The sequence below is a fragment of the Lissotriton vulgaris genome, chromosome 3_1, assembly GCF_964263255.1.
Source record: "Lissotriton vulgaris chromosome 3_1, aLisVul1.2, whole genome shotgun sequence".
Taxonomy (NCBI): Eukaryota; Metazoa; Chordata; class Amphibia; order Caudata; family Salamandridae; genus Lissotriton; species Lissotriton vulgaris.
Window position 1 is genome coordinate 1,874,957,445 of NC_141689.1, and position 19,758 is coordinate 1,874,977,202.

Consider the following 19,758-nt stretch of genomic DNA (forward strand, 5'->3'; position numbering starts at 1 on the left):
TCCTACAACAATGACTTAATGTTATGATTTTCAAAGAAAATAATTTGCTTTCTTTTTGTAAACTATGTACTGAACAATAAAGCATTTAAAAAAAAGTATTTTAGAGAGACAGCAATATTTGTATGAGAAGCAATCACAAATATTAGACATTGCCTGTAAATGGATAAAATGCTGTGTGTAGTAGATCATATAATAATCGATTGATGCTCGCATAATATTTTCCTTGGCAATAGCATATGAATATAGAAACCTCTAAATTAGTTCCAATCAGGATTCTGAGTGACATAATAGACAACTCAAGCTTCTTTCGCCTTGTCTATTTGAAGTCACTCAAGATACTTTGATGAAAAAGGTCCGTATGATGCACTAGTACCCATCTATTATAGTATATGTTGAATTTTCTAATCCCTGGATAAATAACGTCATATTGATAGCCTGGGTAGGACTGTTTATCGGTGAAGTACAGCTAAAGGGCTTTGATAACAACTGTTGTTCAATTCGTCTCTGAAGTAATGTGGAGTCACAAAACAAATGTAAACTGTTTTCCTTGAACAATTATGTACTAGATCAGCAAAACCAATGATGTGAATGGCCATCCACATCTTGAGTTAGGTAATGCACAGATGTAGCAATTGCTGTTCCAACTTGGTATGGCATTTTTTAAACAAAACTGAGTTGGAAAAAAGGATGGTGGGCTGGCCATAATCTATCAGTAACTGGAAAGGGACATTTACTGCTCAACATAATTTGTCAACCCTGGAATCCACACTGTTCAAGATTTCCATTGACAATCGCTATACTTTTAATGGTTTATTATTTTATCGTCCTCTTGGTCACAGGGCAGACTTCCTAAAATACTGTTGGTCTATCCTTGGATGTGATATATCAGGCGCCGGATTTCACACTCTTGGGTGATTTAAATTTACACCGGGAGGATCATTTAGATAGGGATGCAGCACATTTAACTGACATCATAAATCGTTTGTGGCTTACTCAGCAAGTAACTGGTAGTACCCACTCTGCAGGGCACTTGCTTAGCAGAATATTTTCCAATTATAATGCTCTACAATATCTCTTGTCACTCCCGCTTACGTGGTCAGACCACAAAGCTGTCATGTTCTCCCTTTCTCTTCATAATTTGGGATCAGAGAATTTGAAGAATAAACTTCACAGATGTTTCCGTCCATGGAACAATATTGTTACGGAAACCTTAGAAAGCTCCCTGGCACAGACTCCTCTTAGTAGTAATAATGAGCCCAACACAGCAGCAGTTGCCTTTGAGCAGTGGTTTCGCAGCTCAATTGACCAGGTTTTACCTGAAAAATCCACCACTAATCAAAGATCAAGACACTCTGAACCCTGGTATACTAAATATCTTAAACTTCAAAAACAAAACTTCCGCCAACTTGAAAGGAAATGTAGATCTCGTTATGATACGAATGACAAAATGGCCTTCAAACAATCTTTGTTAAACTATAAAAATTCAATGCATGAGCAGATGACATGCTATTTCACCACAGCCATAAGTGCAGCTAAAATTTCATCTAAAAAACTATTCGTCACAGTAAAAGAACTGGCCAAACCTCCCGAAATAGCCAACTCACCAGTCAGTCAGACTTTCTGTAAGACCTTAGCCACTTTCTTTCAGGATGAAGTCAGATCACTTTACAGTGGTGTCTCTATGTCCATGTCCCAAAGTGCTCCCTCTTCTCAAGATATGCCATCCACTTCTAACAGGGAAGAGGGCGTATATTTAGCCTTTTTAAAATCTATTGATCCTCCAGAACTACTCTCCTTCCCGCCCCTGACCTCAGATCAGGTCATTAATCTACTTTTGTCTACTAAGTCTGGATCTCCTTTGGGCCCATGCCCCCCTATTTTGTTTCATTTTCTACCATAAGTAATTGCCTCTCATCTATCTCCCATTTTTAACCAAATGTTTTCCTCAGGCACATTTCAAATCAACTGGAAATTAGCCTCAGTCCTCCCTCTTTTAAAGAAAGCTTACTTAGGTGGTTATGGATCCTAACAGCTATCATCTCATCTCTAGACTCCCCTTGCCTCCAAAAATGGTCGAGAAGGCCCTGAATGTAACAATATCGGACTACATCGAGAAACATACTTTTCTGGTTGCCACACAGTTTGGCTTTAGAAAGCACCACAGCACGGAACTGGCATTGATCTCAGCATCAGAAGAGATCAGGCAGACAGTTGATTCAGGGGGCAAAGCAGCACTTGTGCTGCTTGACCTCTCTGCCACATTCAATTCTGTAAGCCATACAAAATGACTGGAATGTCTGGAGAGGCTAGGCATGAAAGGTAATGCTCTCACCTTACTCAGATCTTTTCTGTCTGGCAGAGAACAGTTTGTAGCTCTCTCTGAATTTAAGTCACCCAATTTTACATTACCGTGTGCAGTACCCCAGGGCTCATCGTTGGGCCTGACCCATTTTAATATCTACTTTGCGCCCCTGGCACAGCTGATTAGGTCCTTGGGATTTTCAGCAATTTCCTATGCTGACAATACCTAAATTGTGGTATCTGTGACAGGCTCACCTTCGGACACAGCATCACAGTTCTTTACGTGCCTCCGGCAAGTTGGTGACTGGATGGCCAACAACTGTCAGAAATAGAATTCTAACAAAACGGAAGTCCTACTCTATGTCAGCAAAACTACTTTTTGGTCCCCAGCTTTCTGGCCGTCAGAACTGGGCTCTTTGCCAGCCCCTACAACTAAAGTAAAAAACGTGGGAGTCATCTTTGACTCCAAGCTCACATTTGAAAGTCAGGTCATTTCTGTATCATTGTATACATTAAAACTATTTGAAAAACCCTTCCATTCATTCTGATTAATTTACGCAAGCTGATGATCTCTGCGCTGGTTTTGTCCAGAGCTGATTATTGCAATGGTCTTTTCATCAACCTCAGGACCAAATGCTTAAATAAACTACAGATTATGCAAAATGCCACTGTGCACATTCTACTAGATATTCCCAAACATAAAACTGTTTTTACTGTGCTAAATGAATTATACTGGCTACCAGTAAAGAGATGTATCGAGTTCAAGGCTCTTTGCATAGCTTTTAAGGCTACCCAGGAAACAGTTCCAACCTTTTTTAAGCAGCACCTTCATCTGTACGCTCCAACGGGCCATTTATGCTCAACTGAGTCCTATAATTTGGTGATCCCTAGGTTCAGGAAAAATTCCTGGGGTGGGAGAAGCTTTCTGGTCGGTATGGGCAGACTTTGGAACTCTCTCACTCAGAGGTAAACAACAAAACTCACTTGTTGGTCTTTAGGAAAGCACTAAAAACACGGCTGTTAAGTCTCTGATTCTGAAATTAAAACCTTACGGCACTTCTTTCCTAGATGAGCTAGTGCCCTGACACCTTCGGGTAATTGTATTGCGCTTTATAAATCTCCTTTTCATTTCATTTCACAGAAGAGAATATCTATTAAAAATAGCCAAACTTAGCCACATGGGAAGTGTGACTTTAGCCTCACACAAAAGACTGTAATGATTAACCTGGCTTATTATGTCACTGTGACACAAACTGATCTACAGTAGGAGAGAGAAATACATTTGAGTCAGGAACATTGTCTGTTTCTTGCTAATCATATTAGGAAAAAACAGCACATTTTCAACCTCATAGTATTTCTTCATCTTAAGATCCTCCTGACAGTTATTTCACATTTAACTAAGGGCCTGATTTATATGTTGGCATTGAGCATACTCCGTCACAATGATGACAAAGTATGCTACCCACCAACATAATGATCTGCCAACCAAATTTCGATAAAATATGGTGGGAGAATCTCTGGTTTAAACAGGGTGGAGACTGCTCCGTCTCCGCTGTGATTAAACCCCTCCGATGGCCCTGTGGAGTACGGGCTGTCAGAAGCAGAGCTCTGTTTCTGCCCATGGGCCGATGACGAGGGGAGTGTTTTATTTTTTAATTCCAAAAAGAAGATCCTGATTTGGGATTTTCTTTTAAAAAAGAAAACAGTTTGGTGCAGGTCCCCGTCAAGTTGACAGTGCCTTGCACCTAACTCCGTCTCCCTCACTGATAAATTGACTGTCCACGAGATTATAAATCTAGTCCTTAGTGAATAACGGACAGAAAATAAATCCTGACTCTCAGGACCAATTCAGAAAAAAAATCATATTGGCAAGCACTTGGATGATTATAAATTTGCAATTTTTAAGAATTCGCAAAGCTTTCTAGTAACTTGACCAGAAAGCTATGTGACTGGCAGGTTTTCAGGCATCCTTTAGGAAAAACTTTGTGAATTACGTTATTACTTTACATACAAGTGCGAAGGCATTTACAATTTCATAATTGTATGTACACACACTGAAATCCCATCGTATTTCTGCAGTGGCACTTCTTTAATCCATAAAGAAGAAACATTTTTCCAATGGAGGAACCCGCTACCATGCACACTCCCCATGCCCTTAGTAGGATTTATTCATGTAAAAAGGGGTGTCCAAAAATGGTGTAATTTGCTTAAGTGTGATTACGCAAAATTACTAAAATATTATGACATGATTACAGAAAATCCAAAAATCGCATTCGGTGGTATATTTTAGCACAGAATTTATGTGAGAGTGCGTTTTCTGCTAAACAAAATAGCTATAAAATTACTGCCAATCGCCTTCTGGGTATTTGTTTTGTTCCTGCCAATACTTAAGTTTTGGAAAAATAAGTGAAAGGGCCCTTGTCATGAGGCCACTGCAGCTTGCACCAGCCCATTGCTCTTGATAGCGCCAAATATGACAGTACCAACACAGCCATTTCCCATGAAACCATACAACTGTGACAATTCAGACTGTTCCAGGCCCCCAAATCTGTAGGAATTGCTTGGAAGGAAGGTAACAGCCATTTTAAGGTATATTAAATTAATAACCAACTGCTGCTGTGCTTGTCTCTGTATTAGACAAACAGCACCACCATGTGATGCCAAGCATCGGAAAGCACCAGCTCAAATTAAGCACGGGTTCCTGCGCCATAAATGTGCCATCAATGCTACATAATTAAGTTTCCTGGTGTAATGCCATAAATGTTAAAAGCTTGCATAACAAGCTTAACATAGAAATTCCCAAATTTATCCTATTTATACCAGCATACTGGAAATTTCAACCGGGCCTAGGAATAACATATACTTATGGGTTAATAAACGCATTTATGACATTTTGTGGTTTTGGTCCCCAGCATGAGACAGACTTACTTGCTTAAATGGCTCTATAAATTGGGCTCTCATTCTCCAGCTTTCTGTTATGTGTTTAACACAGATGGTTTTGGGGTCTAATTTTCTCCCACAATTCAAGATAGCAAAGAGAGCGCAAGCTGGTTTGCCACCGGTAGGACTGTGCGGTTTGTTCTTTTCACCCAGCAAATAGAAGGACTTGGCAATAAAATTGGTTTTAGTTTTGAAATAGCAAATATTTAAGTTAACTTTTCCCGCTTTTTTAAAGTAAATTTTACTGTTCTTTCCAAAGTGATTTCCAAGAGGGCTTGGTCTTCATTTTAATCTTATTTTGCTGTTGAGGCTTTAAATGTGTAATCAAAGTTTCTGTGCATTTGCAGGTGTACCAGTGGAGATCGTCAAAGAAACCCTGGGCGAAGAGCTCTTCAATCTGTGCTATGAAGAAGATGAGCACGTCTTGGAAGTTGTTGGGGGAAGCCTGAAGGACTTCTTGAACAGTTTTACCACTCACCTAAAGCAGAGTGGCCAAAGTCAAGGAGCCGAGGAAAGCAAAGTTCTAGAGGAGGCATCTATTCTTTGCCTAGAAAAGGATCAAGATTTCTTAAATGTGTATTACTTTTTCCCCAAACAAATCACAGCATTGATCTTCCCCGGCATTATCAAAGCGGCTGCTCTTGTTCTGTATGAGACGGAGGTGGAAGTACGGTGGGTGCCTGCTTGCTTCAATAACGATGGCAATGAATTTATTAACCAGCCCTACTTGCTCTACTCAGTGCACATGAAGAACACAAAGCCTTCCCTATCTCCCTGCCGACCACAATCCTCAGTGGTGATCCCAGCTTCTTTGTTCTGTAAGACCTTTCCTTTCCACTTCATGTTTGACAAGGACATGGTGGTGGTGCAGATCGGCAATGGAATCAAGAGGCTTCTGAACAAGAGAGACTTTCCAGGAAAGACTGTCTTTGATGAGTTTTTTGAAATCCACTCTCCTAAAATAGGCTGCACTTTCAGCGGGATCATGACCATGCTGAATATGCAATTTACCATCAGAGTCAAAAGATGGGGAAACACGCTAGAAGTGCCTTCAAAGGTGAGGAAAGTAATTGATGTCCTGTGCTTCATTATTTTTTGACTTGCTTCCGAAATACGATTATTCTGTAATCCTTCTCTTTAGGTATATTTTTTGATCTGAAGAACGTTCACATTGGGTTTATCAAATGCTGTACTATATACACTTGCAAAGATCTGGATGGTGAAAGTCATTTTTCAGAAACACATTTTGTCTTGTGAGCCAAAAAAAGCTAAATGATCCTACCCTGGCACTTCACATCCAAGTTCAGAAATTGAAGATAATAGATAAGAAACAACACTGAGCGTTTGAAAGCACAAAAAGAACCTCTTCGCAAGCACAGCATCCATTGCGAAGTATGTTCTAACATAAAGGTTTTGTAAGAAGATGCTATTGAATCAATTATGCATAAGAATTTTGAGCATAACAGTAGAATAGAATACTGTCTCTGCGCAAAACATCCTAAACACATTTAGGTAAAACTTGAATTATATTTTCACTGTTCAAATCCTTTCTGAAACTATGTTATTTCTTAGTTTCAGATTATTAAAATGTAGCAAGTATCCTTATTTGAACTGACACTGTGTAGCAATTTAACAACTACCTGAACTAAGAGCCGCCGTGTACTTTCTGTGGCTACTCTGTGTCACTCCGGCAATGCATACTGTGAGACTTGACCTCAAGTGTTTATGACAATTCCTTTCCTTTTATTTTTCAACACCACATGATCAGAGGGAACATACAAAAATTGGCCTCTCTTTTTCAAGAATGATCCTTTCTACTTGTTGCATTTCTTAAGAAACGTTAAGCTTTTACTTTCCCCACCTTTTAATAATTCATCCATCATGTTCCTCTGCCTTTGTCTTGGCATCTATCACTTCCACCCATAAACCCTTATCAAGACATTGCAGAAGTTGAGAAATGCATGCTAAATGTACGATCAGTGAACTTCCGTGCTTTTATCATTTGTTTTTTAGTTTGAAAGATTGATTGGTGTTACCACCCCAAGATATGTGGAAATACCACATATGTGCATTAGTATTCATTTCGTATGTTATAAAGTGCATACACATTTTAAAAAGCTCCGGCGTTACGTTTTCCCCCATTAAAGTTGAATTTGCTATAATCTCATAACAATTGGTTGCAGTAATGCAGTTACTGGAATCATGGTCAGAGTTGTACTGGGGGAAAAATCGGCCCGTACACTAAAATAAAAGCAGCCCCGTTAGCTAATCAAATAGCTGGAACAGTGGCCCACATTTGTAAATCAGGACAGTTTTTAAATCTTTGGGGAATCTTTATGAGAAGCATACGCTGCTTTTAGGGTGTCACAAACGTTGAAACCATATGTATGAGGTCACACAAAGCCACTTTGCATGGCTTTGAATGGCCTCGTTGATATGAAGTAAAGCCTAGGCAGCGCAAATCGCTGTGTTGCTTTACTCTGAATTAGGAAGGCGTTCGAAGGGGGAAACATCCTTTACAACGCAACTTTTACCACGCAGTGCCTTTACAACGCAACTTTTACAACGCAAACCATTACAACGCATTGCGCTGGGGGGCGCTCTAGGATAGGGAATAGGTTTAATTTACTATCCAACACCTTCCCTACTATCCACGGGGACTGGAGTTGGAATAGTAAATTAAACTATTCACTATCCAGCGCCCCAAAGCACTATGCGTTGTAAAGGCATGAATTGTAAAAACCGCGTTGTAAAGGCATGTGCGGTAAAAGCATGCGTTGTAACGTCATACATCCGTTGGAAGGGCGTTGCGGAGGGTGTTCCCATGCAACACTCATTAATTTTGACCCATCCCCAGATTTGCAAGAGCCTGTAAACCTGGGGATGCACCATAACCTTACGCCTCCCCATGGGTGGCGCAACAAGGAGAAATATCTCAATTTTTTCTCATCGTGTCCTCTTTCTATGTGTGCTGATTTCTGCAGCACACATAGAAAAAGGATAAAGCCTCCTAGGACTGTTTTTGTGCAGGATGGCGCCCCTTCCTGCACTTTTGCCACTTAGCAAGGTGACGTGCAGCACTGCCCTGCATCAGAAGACCATAAATCTTGTCCTTAAAGACTGAGGGCAGATTTACGAGGAATAGCAGCAGCGCGGCTCCGCAAGCCCTTTTAACTGCGCCATGCTTGCTGCACTTCCAAAGCACAGGAATGCAACATGTTTACAATAATATGTTGCATTACGGTTCTCTCCCCTGTGCTGGCACACAAACAGCTGCCATGCGCCGGCACAGGCACCCTTGCACCATGGGGCAAGGATGCCTGGATCTTGGGGATATTGATTTTGTGCAGGAAGGGCCATTATATATTATAAAATATAAAATTATAAAATTGGAAGGGCGTTGCGGAGGGTGTTCCCATGCAACACTCATTAATTTTGACCCATCCCCAGATTTGCAAGAGCCTGTAAACTTGGGGATGCACTAAAACCTTACGCCTCCCCATGGGCGGCGCAACAAGGAGAAATATCTCAATTTCTTCTCATCGTGCCCTCTTTCTATGGGTGCTGATTTCTGCAGCACACATAGAAAGAGGAAAAAGCCTCCTAGGACTGTTTTTGTACAGGATGGCGCCCCTTCCTGCACTTTTGCCATTTAGCAAGGTGACGTGCAGCACTGCCCTGCCCTGCATCAGAAGACCATAAATCTTGTCCTTAAAGATTGGGGCGCAGATTTACGAGGAAGTGCCGCAGCGCGGCACCGCAAGCCCTTTTAACGGTGCCATGCTTGCAGCACTTCCAAAGCACATGAATGCAGCATGTTTACAATAGTATGTTGCATTACGGTTCTCTCCCCTGTGCTGGCACACAAACAGCTGCCATGCGCCGGCGCAGGCAGCCTTGCACCATAGGGCATGGATGCCTGGATCTTGGGGATATTGATTTTGTGCAGGAAGGGGCGTCTTCCTGCACAAAAACAATCACTATACGCATTTTCCTCTTGCAGTGTGTGCTGTAGAATGCAGCACGCATTGAAAGAGGAAAAACAAGGAGAAATGGAAACATTTCTCCTCGTTGCGCCTCCCTACGCCTCTCCTGGGGAGGTGTAGCATTCAGACGCATTTCAAGATTTACGATTCCTCGTAAATCTGTAAATGTGTCTGGCTTCATGAGTGCTGTGTGGGATCACCCACAGCAACACCCATGGAACACCCCTATCGGGCAAAGTGCTGCTTGTAAAGGGGCCATATTTCCAAGGATAGGAAAAGTCATGCAGGGTGACTTTTCCTGTCCTTGTAAATATGTCACTGAAAGTGACGTACTGGTGGCGCAGGGGACTTTAATATCTGCCCGTGGATGTATGGGTATTTTACAAGGTATGCGAGACTGCATACATTTGTGTTTGCTGCAGGCAGTATATGTGGGAAAAACAGGGGAATCAACAGTTAAAACTAGCCCACCTGTCCTTTAAAACAGGCCCACAAACTGCTAAAAACCATCCCACAAACCGATCTGTCATACCAGCCCTTCGGGCACTGCTTGATATCCATATAGGCCATTCCAACCCTCATCATGGTAATAATATGAAAGACCCATCCTTCTTTAAATAAAGATCTCTGGAATCTGTAGGCCCTCACTCATTTGTGTCCAAACCTATGAAAATATTCAAAAACCTCTCATTAATTTTTTTCATACCCAGTCCTTCCGGAAGGTCGAGGACTCCTATCAATTCGATGTTGTTCTGGGATTTTAGCCCAGATCCTCCAATTACTGTTCCAGGTGATACATTACCTCCACTTCTCCTTGCTGGGGTTTGCTGTATTTATGTGGAATGCAGTGCAACTGTTCTTTTTGGACTCCAAAGCTTGTAGTTCAATGTCAGGCTTCTTGAGGTTGCCCTCTGTGTTCACGCTCTCCTTATTATAATCATTGATTTATGGAGAATGACAGAATTCCTACGACATTAGTTCTCACATGAAAGGTGATGTTCACAGGTGCAACTGTGCAGTTTTGAAAAAGGAATATAATCAAGAAAGCACAAGAAAAGACACCTACGTCGGTATATCCCTTGTTAAAAATGATTTAAGTAGACACTGGGTTTATCTAGTGTCAAGTGTCTCTAATTAAATTTTGAATTTAGTAGTTATGTGTATTATTACTGAACACAATATTTCTTCATATCACTTTGAATTTGTAATGTAGATGAAATATACATTTTAAAATAATTCTTACTGTTTGAACTAATTCAGCATTCCTCCTTGATATAGCAAATATTCGTGCATGTATACCAAATAACCTACATAAAACGATTCCTTAGTGATTTTCACAAACATGTTTGTATCTGGAGCGCTCTTTTTTCCAGATCAGTAGCTTGCATCATTTGAACACAGAAATGCATATTATAGTAACAGGCCTTTTGACTGCGGTCCTGGGTTCCGTGGTTCACCTGCTTGTCCCTGGGCTTGCTTTAAGTAGATGAGTAGGTAGCATTGTGTCTTGGTGCACTTTCAGCCTCCTTGTTGCCCCCTGAGAACTGGAAGACACTGTTCTGTCCCCCTTCACAGAGATGATGTCCTGATATGATACACGCGCAAGGAAGTGGCAAATAGTAACATGACTGTTTGGTGGCCGATCTCGATTTTTCCTGGAAGATTGCAATTCTTGGGGATTTGTTGCATGGACAAATGAAAATCCATTTGTCCTTGGAGCTCCAATATTCTAGCTCAGCTGTTTACAAATGGCAGGATCTGTTCACATATCATGAACACAGAGGATCAGGAAATAGTTACAAAAATTCTTGACAGAAAGTGGTTCACGACTGGCAATACATGAGCTGTAAAACCCTTGAGCATCTATTTTCACGAAGAAAAGAAAACACAATAAGATGCATGTGATGACTTCCCCTTCTGAAAATAAATAACGTGTTATATTGATAGGAGCACTAATAAAGACTAGAAGAAATATTGAGCAAAAGTGGAAGGTTCGAGAGGTGATACAGGAATGAACTGCTGCTAAAGGCACAATTTGGGCTTTTAGTTGTAGTGCCCAAAGGTGTTTTATAGTACCTTTATCAGAGAACACTAGTTGCTTTGTCAGCTCTCACCAACATCCTAGTTATTTTTCTTCATTATGCACTGTTCCGTGACAAAATATTGTTGTTGACGTAGAGAGATTATGAAGGATTTGAATTTTCACAAAATTTTATAAACTGAATAAAAAAGTATTGTTTTCGGAAACCAGATGCAATATGGGTAAAAGATGAACTGATGTTGACTTGAACCAAAGTATAGTATCACGATCATCCCCCAATGATTTTGAGATCAAAAGAGTTCAACAGTAGAATAAGGACTATTTACATTGCAGTGTGTGATTGTGAATGACATTCGAAGAAGTGTCCCATAGTTTGAATAGGAGATGGTGAAGAATTTACAAAAATTTGGAAGACCATGGCACGTGGTATATGAAGAATGTCAGGCTCAAATAAAAATCAAAACAAGCCAAACAGAAATCGTAGAATTGAATAGCCTAAACAAATTAACTTAGTTTACTATTTTTGTTTGGTAAATAATACAGTTATTGATTATATGGTAGTGGCATGATTTTAAGAATGTTCAATTTCACCAATAACGTCATGCACTCAGGTTCTTCTCAAAGTTCACAAGATACCTGATGGCACTCTAGCTCTTGTTAATTAATGGTTTCATCCATGGTTTCATCCAAATGTTGGTGAGTGTATGAGTGAAGACATCACCTCTCTAAATACTTTGATGGTAGGCCAAACCCCTGCATATATCAAAGCAGATTGATTACTGAAGTTTGATCTTCTCACAGATAACTGTTAGTAGTAAACATCTGGTTCATCATATCCAAGAATGTTAGATACTAAAGGCCTGATTCACAGAACTAACTTAAGTCAAAATCCTAAACTTACTATCATTTTGGTATTCACAGAAGTTAGGAGTCCTAACTTTAGGACTCCTAAATGCCTTCTGTGAATTCTGATGGCCAGATGTAGGTGGCCATTTACTGGCCAGTAACGGCCGATTTCCGCCGTTACTGACCGGTAAATGGGTTATTGGGATGTAGGGGGCCAATTTTACCGAATCGGTAAATTTACCGAATCGGTAAAATGCCGAATCGGTATTTTTACTGATTCGGTAACTTCTAGATGTAGGTGGGACTCTTCTGAGTCCCAAAGGCCTTTCAGATTTGGTATTTTACCACCCAATTCAATTGGATGGTAAAATACCGAATCCAGGTGTGCAGGCACATGTGTGCATGCACACCTATGCCATGTGACAGACAGACATGCCCTTAGGGCATGTCTGTGTGCCACATGGCACACATGCCTGTATTTGGGGTGCTAGAGGGTGTCAAAGTGACACCCCCTGCACCCTTGCTGGAATCGGTATTTACCGAATCGGTAAATACCGATTCGGTAATGCCCATTGATTCCTATGGGCTTCAATGCCCATAGGAATCAATGGGCATTACCGAATCGCTAAATACAGAATCTTATTGATTCGGTATTTACCGATTCTGTAATACCTACATCCCCCCCACCCCCCCCCCTCTATTTTACCACTTCTTAAATACCGAATCGGTAAGATTCGGTATTTAAGTAGTGGTAAAATAAAATTACCTACATCTAGGCCTGAAAGTCTTAAAATTAGGATTTTTCTCAGTATAGGAGTAGTAAAGTTAGGACTCCTAACTTTAAGACTCCTAAATGCTTTTTGTGAATACCGAAAGTCCTAAAATTAGGATTTTTCTCAGTTTAGTAGTAGTAAAGTTAGGACTCCTAACTTTACTTATTTTAAGACTTTCGGTAATCACAGAAGACATTTAGGAGTCTTAAAGTTAGGAGTCCTAATTTTACTACTACTAAACTGAGAAAAATCCCAATTTTAAGACTTTCAGTATTCACAGAACGCATTTAGGAGTCCTAAAGTTAGGACTCCTAACTTCTGTGAATACTGAAATGAGTAAGTGCCTTCTGTGAATATCGAAATGAGTAAGTGCCTTCTGTGAATACCAAAATTAGTAAGTGCCTTCTGTGAATACCAAAATGATAGTAAGTTTAAGATTTTGTCTTAAGTTAGTTCTGTGAATTGGGCCCTATGGGCCTGATTCACAAAGGTATGTTGCAGCATATTATGTGAGTTAAGCCCACTTTTCTGAATTCATTTATACATGTACAAAATATTTTTTTTTAGTTTTATGGATCTAGACATCTCTTAAATCAATGGGCTCTTAAATAATGTTATATCTGCCATCTGTCACTGGATGCACTCAAACCTATGCAGCTTGAACTTGTAGGTGAGCATGGAGCCACAATGTTGGTCACAAACTAGATGAGTTCCCACTAGTTGCCTGATCACACACTGCAATCCACTCAACAAGCACAAATTGTGTTGCCATCGGCACCTGCATAGAATCAGGAAGCAGCTGAATGCCTGTGGGTGGCCCTTAATGGGGCCCCTAAGGAGTGCAGTTGCAGGAGAAAATCAGCACATTGTTGACCCCTCCACCACCTGATTGCTTCATTGTTTTTGTTGCTGGAGCTGGTACAAAGAGGCTCTGAAGGTGGAAGGTGAGATGGCAGCATTCCTTTCCTCGCTGGAAGAGAGCAGGCAATTTGAGTACTAGCCAAATGGCCAGGAATGACAGTTAAGAGACAGCCGATACAGGTAGAGACTGCAATCAAAAAAACTGGAAGAGTGGGAGATGGTGAACACTTGAAGAGTGCTGCTGTGAGACTGTCTAGGGGAGAAACATTTTCTGACCCCCATTCCATTGCTATTTGCCTAAGTTGTTCTTCTCCATGTGAGGGCGTACACAGTGGGGTTGGTCAGGAGAGAAAGCCCATGGTCTAGCCCTTCCATAACAGACATTGAGATAGCTGCAACTCCCGCTGAACAAGTTAAATCTGAGAGGGAGCTGCCTTCCAACCTGAGTCATGACAGATCCCAAAATGGGGCAGAACTGAATCGATGCAGTTGAATCAGGCACCCCGCTGTTGTTGGGAGTGAGTAACAGCCCAACTTTTCCTTACACTGTTCATGGTCCCCCAGGGTGGGTGTACTACTGCTTTCAGCTGTGGCTTGTTGAAGAACTGTAGGAAACTCCTGTTACCAATTAAAGAGCTGTCATTAGTGACTGGGAAAAGAAGAAACAACTCACCTCACTGCACCTGCATAGGCAAGAATGTAGGCGAAGGGGTTTGGTTCCCGCTATGGAGAAGGGAGTAAATCCTTGAAAGCAAACTTGGGCAAACCAAGGTCAAACAAGGCACAGAGACTATCCCAAGAATCTGAAATACCACCACCCAAAGCTATGTCTACCCCTTTAGCCCTGCATTCGACCTGACATCCTTGTCATGGCTTTCCCCCAACCTTTTGCTTTCTATCCTTCTCTTTTTGCTGCGCTTTGCCACTGCTAACTAGTGCTAAAGTGCTTGCACTCTCTCCTTCAAACTTGGTAAAATTGTCTTACACTCAACTGCCACAATTAATTTACTTGTAAGTCTCCTATAAATAAAATGCTACTAGCGGGCCTGCAGCACTGTTCGTGCCACCCACTTAAGTTGCCTTTAAAACATGTCTCAGGTCTGCAGTTTTAAACTGCCAATTCTACTTTACAAGATAACCCTTGTCCTAGGCCTAAACTTTCCTTTTTAATAAATATAAGTAATCACCCCGAAGGTAGGCCTTTAACATCTGTTAGGGCCTCGTTCAGAGTCTTTAAAAATGTAGACATGTACTTTTGAGTTTTACATGTCCTGGTAGTGAAAAAATCTTCAATTCCTTTTCAATACTGCAAGGCCTACCTCTCCTATCGGACATCATTAGGTTACCTTGTTACTTTTAATAAGTGCTAACATTCGATTGAGCAAGCAGGACTGTTGAATATGGTGTCTAAAAAAATGTCACTTAAAACCCTCTTTAATAGTAAAATCTAATTTTAAGTCACAATTGTGAATATGCCACTTTTAGAAAGTTGGAATTTTCTTGTCCTAACCATTTGGTGCTTGAAGCGTGTATCCATGAGTCACATGACTAGGTGTAGCTGGCAGTTGGGCTTTGTGTATTTCTCCAAGACAGTGAGACAAAGGGCCAGTAGGTGATGGCAGGACGGGTCATCTCTGACTTGAGGAGGGGGGGAAGCTGTCACCTACCAGACATCACAAAGACTCTGCCTGAACACACTCACAAAGGGTTTGTCACCAGTCTTTTGTAACTGCAGACTAGCTGGGGTCAGGGCAGGGAGGCAGGAAATGCCAAGCACCTCTGGAAGTTGGAGCCTCCAGTACCTTCTTCTACTTCTAAGTAGGGACCAGTTATAAATAAAGGACCCTTACTCTACAGTACACATCTGGACCTGTGGAAGGACTGCTACTCTGCTACCCTCCTGTCCTGCTACCTAACTGAGACGTGCTAGACCTGTATCTTGAAACCAGGACATCAAGAGTGACTCCAAGGGTTAGTTGGCCGGCCTCCTGTTCAGAGCCTCAGGAAAAGAAATGGCGCTTGCCACCTTAAATCCTGCAGCTGGACACTTTCCTCTGTGAGTCCTACCTACCAAGTGGTGCCATCCCAGTCCATGACCCTTGGAAGTCGACCTGAAGGTGTTTTGCGAGTCCAGCTGTGGTCCAATCAAAACCAATGTAGAGCGACGCATTTCCATACAGTCCCGCATCAGAACCGCCACTTTGCTATTCATCCCAGATGCTGGGCCATGTAGCTCTTCGTAACCACCATTGCATGACTCATCCTCGACTCTGGACCTAACATCACCGCCCCGCAATGCCGCAGTACCACCACTGCATGGGGCATCCTCAATGCATGACCTTGCATCACAGCCCTGCTGCTCCCTGGAAATGCCAGTGCGCAAAGCATTCTCAACGTAGGACCTTGCATCACAGCCCTCAGTCCATTGGAACGGCCACTGCAGAATGCATACTCCACGCAGGATCTTGCAACTCTCTGCAACCAGGATTTAAGGTACTTTGTTCAGCGGGTGCCACCAGACAACCATAGTTGTCGCTTTGTAGTTTAAATATGCATAACTCCCTTTCTACTGATTGGATATTTGTTGTTTTGGTCTCAAATAATTAATTACATTTACACTATTTCCCTAAATTGGTGTGGGAATCTTCTTGTATTGTGTTTTACCTTTATTACTGTTTGGAGTACTGAATAAATATTTTACATATTGCCTAATTTAAGCCTGGTTGTGTTAGACCTGGCATCCTTGGCGTGATTCCACCCGACTTTTTTCCTCTGGCTCCTGTATTTTTGCCTATGTGCTAGACTTTGTTTTAGCCTGTTAAGGTGCTCTGGGCACCTTCCCACTGCTAATCAGTACCAAAGTGCAAGTGCTCCTTGTGTAAAATGTAATTCTGATTGGTTCTCCATCATTGGCATATCTGATTTACTGGTAAATCCATACTACAGTGTACTGTGGGTGCCAAGGGCCTGTAAACCAAATGCTACTAGTGGACGTGCCGCACTTGTAGTGCCACCCACATAAGTAGCTCTTTCAAATGTGAATCAGACCTGCCACTGCAGTGTCTGTGAGTGCAGTTTTAAACTGCCATGTCGACCTGGCAAGTGCACCTAATTGTAGACCCTAACCTTCTATACTCTTACATGTGGGGTACCCCTAAGGCAAGCCCACAGTACCTCCATGGCCAGGGCGCAGTGTATGTGAAAGGTAGGCCATGTACTGATGTGTTTTACATGTCCTCATAGTGAAATACTGCCAATTTCATTTTCCACTATTGTAAGTACCAGCTCGCCCTTATGTTAACGTGGAAGCTGCCTTCTAACATTTTTACAAGAGTAGCTTTCCTTTGGGAAAAGTTAGAGAGTTGGTCTATAGGCTCTCTGAACTCAGAATTTAATAACACACCTTTTAGTGAAAGTGTTTTTTAAATTGCATGTTTGAAAATGCCACTTTTAGAAAGTGGGCATTTTCTTGTTTACCCGCCTCATCCTGTCTGGTTTTGCAGTGACATGAGCTGGGGATGTGCATTCACTCTTGATAGTCACAAGAGGGGTTGAGGTGTGTCTTGCCTTTCTTTGGTGACTCATAGCCAGGCTGAATAGGCCTTTCTGCATTTAGAGTAGTGGGAGGGGTTTTCACTAGCAACCGAATGGGCTGTGTCTGCTCTTCACAATGCTGCCTCCACCTCCTGTAGTGAAGCTGGACCAGGGAGGACATAACTGATTTTACTGAGCAAGGGAAACTTTCTGAACAAAGACTTCAAAGGGAAAAGGAAGTATAAGCAGTAGACCTAAAACCCCAGACTTTTAGATTACTTCTGGAATCAAGAGCAACCTCTGCCAAGGAGAAGGGCTGAAAAGCCGTGAGGAGGTGTACTGCTCCTTTACTGTGTGCTGCTTTGCTGGGTTGGCCTGCTGTTGCCGACTTTTGCCAGAAAGAGGACAGAGACTGAACTTTGCTGTGAATACTGCTTGAGATGATCTGCAAGGGCTTGATGTAAAGCTTGCCTCCTGTTCTGAAGACTCAGGTACACAAAGACTTCACCTGCAGCATCCCTGAAGGCCACTGCCTGGAGTTCTGACCTGCCTGTGGTGCCAAACTCCATTTCTGTGCCCTTGGGGGTTGTTGTGCTGCTCCATTTGTTGAAAATCCATGCAAATCCCTTCCAGCGTCTGTTTTTCCATGCAGCACAGTTGTGTGGGAGAAATTTCCATGCACCTCAACCGTGCAGTCGAAGGAATGGATGCAGCGCTTGTCTGCAGCCCTAAGAACCAGAGCACGCGGAGTTCAGCTCACCTGTCTCCGGAATCTGAGACCACAGTCCTGACTCTGATGCAGGCCCTGCTGTGCGCCTGGGGAAATGGACCTGTCACCTGTCGATGCAGTGCCTGGATTTTCTCATGCACCGCACCTGTGTGCCAAATCTGCATCAACACTGGGTCTTCAGTAAGAAACTGATGCAGCACCTTCCCACACTGTAAGAAACCGACATATCACCTCCTCTCCAGTAAGGAACCAACTCATCACCTCCCCTGCGTGGTAGTAAGGAACCAACACATCACCTCTCCTGGAGCAAGGAGCCAATACATTACCTTCCCTACTCGTAAGGAACCTACTCATCACCTTCCCTGCACCTACTTTTCTTGCGAGTTGTGACTCATGGCAGGCACTTTGCACCAAAAGTAACACATCCATAGTTATCCATGGACAGGAAAGAACTGCTTTTACCTTTAAAAATCATATTTAGAGTTGTGTATGTTGAATTTTTATTGTTTTGGCCTTGTTTGGTTTAGATAAAGATACTTTATTTTTCTATACTGGCGTGGTGTTTTCCCTGTGTTACTGTGGGTTATATACAAATGCTTTACACAGTGCCTCTGTAGCTTAGCCCGTCTGCTCTGTGCCAAGCTACCAGAGGGTGAGCACAGGCAAACTTAGGTGTGTACTTTACTCATCCTGACTAGAAGGACGATTCCCTACTTGGGCAGGATGTATACCACTGCCAATTAGAGACCACCATTTCTAACAAGCTGCATGTGCAGACATACCAGAGGGTTAAACACAAGTTAATTTGAGGTTTTCTTCTGACTTCACTCTGACAGGAATTCTGATTGCTACTGGAGCAGAGTTTCAATCCCCTTAACCACAAACCCAATTTCCTGGACCCTGCCTAAAATTAACAATAATTGGCTTACTCTTGCAAAGATGGATGGGGCAGAAGTACAGCAGGGAAGGTAACAGCTGAATCTCTTATATGTAGTCCCTTGTAGATGTTGCAGTAGGGACAGAAAGTAAGATCGTGATAATAGTATATAAAGAACCACTTGCCAATGCACAGACTGGTTTACTGGACTTAAGGGATCAACTTCACAGGACATGGGATCAGACTTGACAGACACAGTCTGTGCGTTGATTCTACCACAAACCTCTAAGCTACATATAAATATGAGATTCCAATTGGAATAATTATTTTTTTTGCTTAGGATGTACCTTCCTTGCACAGATATCCATAATGTATCCTTCTATGACAGCTAATTGCCACAGGTTCTATGCGCCTAAATGTAGAGTTCTATCATATGGCCTGATCTTGCTTGAATATAACACTGTTCGGGGGGAGGGTCATTGACACATAGGAATGCACATTTCAAAGGGTAGAGATCTTAAAGCCAGGAACCCATGTCTACGCTTAGATCATTCAGCCCATGAAGTAGAAATTCAGGTAATAGAATTATGAACCTACCCTTTTTGATTGCCTGAAGGTTCATAGCACTAAATTGGAAGTCATCTAGAGCTAGAGATTTCAGGCAATGGGTAGGGAGGGTTATTTATTGCATGGAACTGGAAGGGGAAGTACTCTACTATGATAATGTAAAAGGGAGGGGCAGAACAGACACCTTGGTGACTTGGGAAAATATACTGCTTTACTGTAATAGTGTAAGCAGTGATTATAAGCCACCCTTAACCTACTTTCCTGTAGTAGCATGATACATAATTCAAGTGTCCTGAAAAAAT

General features: G+C 42.0%; 1 protein-coding gene across 2 annotated transcripts in view; it reads left to right on the forward strand.

Moving 5' to 3' along the window:
- Window positions 1–19,758, forward strand: part of GUCY1A1 (guanylate cyclase 1 soluble subunit alpha 1) — a 472,623-nt gene that overhangs the window by 289,196 nt on the left and 163,669 nt on the right. For both annotated transcript variants that reach the window (XM_086962337.1, XM_086962338.1), the window contains exon 5: window positions 5,589–6,298. In XM_086962337.1, coding sequence (XP_086818463.1) covers window positions 5,589–6,298 — 710 coding nt within the window. The remainder of the gene's footprint in view (window positions 1–5,588; window positions 6,299–19,758) is intronic.